At 52.1% G+C, this 7500-nt stretch overlaps 1 protein-coding gene across 1 annotated transcript in view; it reads right to left on the bottom strand.

Annotated features, from left to right (window-relative positions):
• Positions 1-7500, bottom strand: part of LOC119584321 — a 58024-nt gene that overhangs the window by 20041 nt on the left and 30483 nt on the right. Inside the window, exon 4 of the mRNA XM_037932871.1 lies at positions 4909-5059. Within this exon, the coding sequence (XP_037788799.1) occupies positions 4909-5059 (151 nt within the window). The remainder of the gene's footprint in view (positions 1-4908; positions 5060-7500) is intronic.

The following is a 7500-nucleotide window of genomic DNA, read 5'->3' on the forward strand; positions in this document are numbered from 1 at the left end:
GAGGAGGAGGAGGAGGAGGAGGAGGAGGAGGAGGAGGAGGAGGAGGAGGAGAGGAGGAGGGGAGGAGGGAGGGGGAGGAGGAGGAGGAGGAGGAGGAGGAGGAAGGAGGGGGAGGAGGAGGAAGTAGAGAGGAGGTAGTAGGGTATGAAGGAGGAGAAGAGAGAGGAGGAAAAGCGAAGGGAGAAAGAGGAAGAGGGAGAGCAAAAGGAAGAATAAGGAAGAAAAGGAGGAAGGAAAGAAGAGGCGAGAAGAACCGGAGTGACAAAGAGAGCGAACTCTATAAGCTGTTTACCGAACCGCGCCTTCAATAACGAAAATGGTAGTGATGACACTGACAATAATAAAATATAACCCAGGCAAAATATGCAATAACCCCGCTGCCTCTTCCTTCCCCATCGTCTCCTGGTAGACTCTGTGAAATCAGGACGAGACATTCAGCAATGGGGAGGAGGGAGGGAGGAGAGGGAGGGAGAGGGGAAGGAGGGAGGGAGGAGGAGGGAGGAAGAGGAGAGGGAGGGAGAGGGGAAGGAGAGAGGGAGGAGAAGGAGGGAGAGGGGATGGAGGAAGAGGAGAGGGAGGGAGAGGGGAAGGAGGAAGAGGAGAGGGAGGGAGGAAGGAGGGAGGAGGAGAGGGAAGGAGGGAGGGAGAGGGGAAGGAGGAAGAGGAGAGGGAGGGAGAGGGGAAGGAGGAAGAGGAGAGGGAGGGAGAGGGGAAGGAGGAGAGGGAGGAGAAGGAGGGAGGGAGGGAGGAGGGCGGGAAGGGGAAGGAGGGAGGGAGGGAGAGGGCGGGGAGAGGGAGGGATAAGGAAAAGGAGGAAGAGAAAAAAAGGAGGAAGAGGAGGAGGAGAAGAGGAGAGGGAGGAAAAGCAGGAAGAGAAAGGAAAAAGGAGAAGATGATGGAGGAAGGTGGGGAAGGAGACGACGACGACGACAAAGGGGAGGAGGAGTGAGGGGGGATGAGGGAGAAGAAAAGAGGGGGGAACAGGAGATGACCCACCAAAAAAAAAAAAAAAAAAAAAAAAAACTACGGGGATCGAAATGGTCGAGCGTGAATGGAGATGGGAAAGGGTGAAAAGAGGAAGAGAGGTGGAAAGAAAGAGATAGAAAGGGAGAAGGAGACAGAAGGGGAAAGAGAGAACGAGAGAGAAAGGGAAGGAAAAAGAGAAAGAGAGAGAGGGAGGGAGAGGGAGGGAGAGGAGAGAGAGAGAGAGAGAGAGAGAGAGAGAGGAAAGGCGTGACAAAAAGAAAGGAAAATAAGAAAAAGAGAGAGAGATAGGAAAGGCGTGACAAAAAGAAAGGAAAATAAGAAAGAGAGAGGGAGAGAGAGAGAAAAAAATCCTAAACGAAGACGAAGAAGTCGAAATACAAAAAAAGAAGAAGCAGACGAAGAAATAGAAAATAACCAAAAATATAAGAAAGAAGGAAGAAGAAAAGAAGCAAACAAGGGGGAAATCAGTCAGAGTTGCACTGAGTTCAGGGGAAAAGTTAGGACGCGAGACGAGATAATGAATAAGGCGCAAAGAGACACGTGAGGCTGGGAGGGAGGGAGGGAGGGAGGGAGGGAGGGAGGGAGGGAGGGAGGGAGGGAGGGAGGGAGGGAAGGAAGGGAGGGAGGTACGAAGGGAGGAAGGGTGGAAGGGAGGGGGGGTAAGGAGGGAGGTACGAAGGGAGGAAGGGAGGGAGGAGGGGAGGTAAGGAGGCAGGTACGAAGGGAGGGAGATGGAGAAATAAGGAGGAAGGGAGGGAGGGAGGGAGGTAGATAGAAAGAGAGGAAGGGGGTTGGGAGATAGGGAGGCAAGGAAAATAGGGGACAAAGAGGGACTGAGTGATGAGGATGAGGATAATGAAGACGATGATAAAGATAACAAATACCAAAAGTAAAGGTTGTAAAAGTAACAATTACAAAAAGTAACAACAATTACAAAAAATAAAATAAAATAAACCACTATACATCGAGCTTTGAGTACATTCACGCGAACCGATTTTAAAGTGCGCGCCTACCACTACTTCTCCCTACCCCCCTTTCTCTCCCTCCCCCATTTCAACCCTTGTGCGAAAGCCTCCCGATGTCGTAACCTCCCACCCTTCCCCCCCAACCCCTCCCCCACTCCCACTCCCACTCCCTCTCCCGCACTCCCACTCCCTCTCCCTCTCCCGCACTCCCACTCCCACCCCATAACCCCCCCCCCCTTCCCGCGCCTCGCTCACACAATCCCCAAGTGTAACAGCGGAAAAGCTAACCACTCATATTGCAACAACCACTGTATACGAGACTTATAAGAAAAAGAAAAAAAGAAAAAGAAAAAAAAAAAAAAAGATTTATATAAATGTAAAAAAAGGATAAAAAACTTCATCCATCGCCCATTGTCTAAGGAGAGAGGGATGGAGGGGAGGAGCAGGAGCAGGAGGAGGAGGAGAAGGAGGAGGAGAAGGAGGAGGGGAGGAGGGGGAGAGGAGGAGGAGGAGGAGGAGGAGGAGGAGGAGGAGGAGGAAGGAGGAGGGGGGGGAGGAGAAGGAGGAAGGAGGAGGAGGAGGAGGAGGAGGAGGGGTAGGAGGAGGAGGAGGAGGAGGAGGAGGAGGAGGAGGAGGGGTAGGGATGAAAAGACAGGGGGGATAGACACGTGGGAAGCCGTGTGTTTTCTCTTCAATAATTCAGGTCTTTCCCACAGACGGGTATCGCCCCCGCCCGCTTCCCCTCCCCCCCCCTCCCACCTACCCACACCCCCTGTCCCTCGGCTCCGCTTGCTCCCATTCTCCTCCTCCTCCTGTTCTTCCTTATCATTCTTCCTTCCTGTCTTCGTCTTCGTCTCTTTACTTCCTTCTCTCCTCCCTCTCCCTCCCCCTCCCCCTCCCCCTCCCCCCACGTTTCTCCCACACGCGCAAACTCTTTCCCTTCCCCTTCCCCTTTCCCCCTCCCCTCCCCCCCTCCCCCTCCCCCCTGGGCACGCACACACAAAAGGGAGGTAAATAGGGATGATAATGAGCTCATGAATAACTGAAATTCACCCTTAAGGGATGTAAGACATTCACTGAGGTCGGAGAGTGAGGGAGGGAGGGAGGGAGGGAGGGAGGGAGGGAGGGAGGGAGGGAGAGGGAGAGAGGGGAAGAGAGGAAAGGAGAGAAGAGGAGAGGAAAGGAGATAAGTGAAGAGGATAGAAGAGAAAGGAAGAGAAAGAAAGTTAAGAGAGGAAGTGATGTGAAGTGAAGTGAAGTGAAGAGAAAAGAAAAGGAGATGCGACGAGAAATAGAGAGACAGAGAATGAGAGAAGGAGAACGAGAGTTGAGAAGGGCTCCGTCGCGTCATCTCGCCCCTAAATCCTCCTAACTAAAGCACTGACAACATACACTCTTCTTTTCTCTTCTCCTAATCGCCCTTTCCTACATTCGCTACCCGCCCCCCCCCCACAAAAAAAAAATTCACTTCCCCTTCCATCCTCCCTCCCTCCGTTCCCTCCCTCCCTCCTTAAAAAACCCTCAAAATAAAGGGGGGGGGGGAATTCCTAGTGATCACGTGGACCCCGACTCGTTCGAATGCATCCTCATACATTATACATCCTACAACAACTCGGGACAGCTCGGCCGGGGGAGGAGGGGGGGGAGGGAGGAGGAGGAGGAGGGGGAGGAGGAGGAGGGGGAAGGGGGGGAAGGGGGGAGGAGGACGAGGAAGAGGAGGGGGAGGGAGAGGAGGAGGAAGAGGAGGGGGAGGAGGAGGAGGACGAGGGGGGGGAGGAGGAGGAGGAGGAAGAGGGAGGGAGTGAAGGGGAGGGAGGGAGTGAAGGGGAGGGAGGGAGTGAAGGGGAGGGAGAGGGAGGGAGGGAGGAGGAGAAAGGAGGAGGCGTAGGAGTAGGAGTATTAAGAAGAAGAAGAAAGAAGAAGAAGAAAAGAAGAAGAAGAAGAAGGAAGAGAAGAAGAAGAAGAAGAGGAATGACTAGGAGGAGTAGGAGGAGGAGCGAAGAGGTGAGGAGGCGTAGTCCATTCGAGGTAAATCCGTTTCATTTTGCAAAACGCAAACAAAAGGACCCACAGCCCCTGGAGTGCGCTCTCATACGACTGCATTTGCATTTCATAAACCTACACAATGTCCAGTAACTTTCTTTTTTTTCAACTCTCTCACTCTTTCTCTTTGCTTTCTCTCTCTCTCTCTTTTTCTTTTCTTTCCTTTCGTTTTTCTCTCTCTTTCTCTCTTTTGTGGGGGAAAGGTGGAGGGAAAAGGAGGGAAAGAGGGGGGGGGGAGGGGGGGAGAGAGGGAGAGAGAGAGAGAGAGAGAGAGAGAGAGAGAGAGAGAGAGAGAGAGAGAGAGAGAGAGAGAGAGAGAGAGAGAGAGAGAGAGAGAGAGAGGGAGGGAGGGAGGAGAGTGTAACTGAGCTCTATTTGTGAACTTTTTCTTTTTTTTTCTTATTCCTCCGTAGGGAAATGTTGCGGGAGAGCAATGGGTTGGCTCTGTGCTTGCCTCTCTTGCTTGCTTGCTTGTTCGACTGTCCCATTCTCTCCGCCTTTCTCTGTGTCCCTTCTTTTTCTCTCTTCTTCCCTGTTGATATCCATCCTTCGCTTCTTCTTCTTCTTCTTTTTTACTGCTTACCTTTCTCCCTTCCGTCCCTCCCACATCCACACCCTTTCCCATCTCCACCCTCACTCCCACTTCACCTATTCCCTTTCCACCTCCCCCTCTTCCACCTCCCCCCCTTCCCTCCTTGCCTACCTTTCCTACCCCCTCCCCTCCCCCATCCATCCACCCACCCACTCAGCACCCTTTCCACCCCTCTTTCCCCCTACCCACCCTCCCTCCACCCTTCCCCCCTTCCTCTCTCCCTCAACTCATCCTCCCTCCACCCTTCATCCCCCCACCCCTCCCCACCCTTCCTCTCTCCCTCCACCCTTACCCCCCCCCTTCCTCTCTCCCTCAACTCACCCTTCCTTCCTCATGATGTGATCCTCCCCGGCCTTCCCCAGGATGTCACTGAGGATGGTCTTCGTCCGGTTCCTGCTGTTGGGTCTCAGGGCACACTCGCGCCATCGCTCCGGTCGGCAGCTCAGGTCGGGCACCAAGCCGGTCTCTTCGGCTGTGGGCAGGAGAGAAAGGAAGGTCGTTACGATGAGGCGGTTAAGAAAAAAAGGATGGTTAAAAATGCGGTTAAAACAGAGGATTGGGGTCCGATTGCGGTTCGGAAAAGTGTGATTTGGGGAAGGAAAGAAGGAAGAGAAAGGAAGAGAGAGAGACAGAGAGAAAGAGAGAGAAAGAGAGAGATAGAGATCCGATCTAATCAAGCCGCATTCAGTGATAATCAAAGGTAACTAACGATAACCGAGAGCCGTCACATTTTGCTCTCTCTCTCTCTCTCTCTCTCTCTCTCTCTCTCTCTCTCTCTCTCTCTCTCTCACCCCTTTCATCTCCAATTTATGGCAAAAAAGTTCTATAAATCACCTGTTAAATTACTCGCATAGAAAAAAAATATTTACAACAAATGCATCAATCAATCAATCAATCTGCAGCTGCACCTGTCACTATGTATAATCAATAACATCAATCCATATTACATGGTTTTCGCTAGAGTAAAAATCCTGAAAGTGTTTTTCTAAAGCCCCGATTTTTTTTCTTTTCTTTCGTTTTCTTTCTCCTTCTCTTTCTTTTTTTTCTCTCTCCCTCTCACTCTCCCTTCTCCTTCTCTCCCAACTCTCCCTCTCCACCCTTCTTCCTCATCCTCTCCCACCCTTCTCCTCCATCCTCCTCTCCACTCGCCTTCCCCTCTCCTCCCCCCCTCTCCCTCTCATCTCCCTCTCCTCTCTCTCTCTCTCTCTCTCTCTCTCTCTCTCTCTCTCTCTCTCTCTCTCTTCCCCCTCGCACGCACTCTAGTGAGTGTGCGTGGCCCCCTGCCGTCAGTGCTTGTACCCTGCCGTGCCTGCTGCCCCCTGCTTTGAATTGAATGATTGAAGATGTCCAATTTAATGGTGAGCACGACAAAGGGAGAAGGAAATGGGACTGAAGGAGGGGAGGGGAGGGGAGGGGAGGGGAGGGGAGGGGGGAGGGGAGGGAGATGAAGAGAGAGAGAGAGAGAGAGAGAGAGAGAGAGAGAGAGAGAGAGAGAGAGAGAGAGAGAGAGAGAGAGAGAGAGAGAGAGAAGAGAAAGAGAGAGAGAGAAGAAGAGAAGAAAAGAGAGAGAGAGAGATGAAGAGAAGAGAGACAGAGGGAGAAATGAAGAGAAGAGAGAGGGAAAGAGACACAGAGAAGGGAAGAAATGAGGGTGAGTGACAAAGTGAAGACAGGAAGAAAGAAGGGAGCGAGATAGACGGAAAGAAAGAAGAAGAAGAAGAAGAAGAAGAAGAAGAAACAGGATATACATAAAGAAGAAACGAAAGACGTAAGAAATGCAGCACACGTAAACAAAAAAGCAAAACAAAGCATACAGCCTATTAACGCAAGTAATCGACGCACAGCTATATATATATAACGACTGGTTGGCATCTCGAGGTCTCATATTATATTTACTCGCAGGAAACAACGTCAGCCCGGGTGAAACGCGCATTTATATTACTGTACAATTTCGCTCTCTCCTTTTTCTAGTATCTCTTTCTTCCCCTTTCTCCGTCTTTCTCCTTCTCTCTCCTTTATTTTTTTTCTCTCTCTTTGTGTGTGTGTGTGTGTGTGTGTGTGTGTGTGTGTGTGTGTGTGTGTGTGTGTGTGTGTGTGTGTGTGTGTGTGTGTGTGTGTGGCGCGCGCGCGCGCGTATCCTTCCCTCCCTCCCTCTTCTCTCCTCGCTCTATCACTCCCTCCCTCCCTCACCCAAACAACCCAAAAAGCGAGGGGAAGAGAGGCGGGGGGGGGGATGATTTGCGAGGGGAGGAACTATGGCGCTGTCTCTGAGGGGAAACGGATACGGCGGGGTGGGGAGAGGGGGGGGGGGGGGGGGGAAGGAGAGAGGGAAGGGGAGAGGGGGAGAGAGGGAAGGGGAGAGGAGGAGAGAAGGAAGGGGAGAAGGAGAGAAGGAGGGGAGAGGAGGAGAGAGGGAAGGAAGAGAGAGGGGGAGAGGGATGAGGGAGAGAGTCAGAGGGAAAGGAGAGGAAAGTGGTGGGCGAGAAGAGGAGGAGAGAACAGGAAGAGGAGAGTGAGAAGAGGGGTAACACGGATGACAGGAGGGGAAGGGAGGGGAGAAGGGAGAGGGGAAAGGCAGAGATAAAGAGAAAGGGAAGGGATGGAACGAGGGGAAGATGCGTGAATAGGTTTCGTGAGGGGGAGAAAAGTGGGGAAATGGAAGAGAAAATCTGACAAAAAGGGGAAATGAGGGAAGCAGAAACACAAAGTTCGATGAAGAAAAAAAGAAAGAAAAAGAGAAAGAGAAAGAGAAAGAGAATGAGAGAAAGACAGAAAGAGGGAGGGAGGGAGGGAGGGAGGGAGGGAGGGAGGGAGGGAGGGAGGGAGGGAGGGAGAGAGAGAGAGAGAGAGAGAGAGAGAGAGAGAGAGAGAGAGAGAGAGAGAGAGAGAGAGAGAGAGAGAGAGAGAGAGAGA

The sequence above is a fragment of the Penaeus monodon genome, chromosome 18, assembly GCF_015228065.2.
Source record: "Penaeus monodon isolate SGIC_2016 chromosome 18, NSTDA_Pmon_1, whole genome shotgun sequence".
Taxonomy (NCBI): domain Eukaryota; kingdom Metazoa; phylum Arthropoda; class Malacostraca; order Decapoda; family Penaeidae; genus Penaeus; species Penaeus monodon.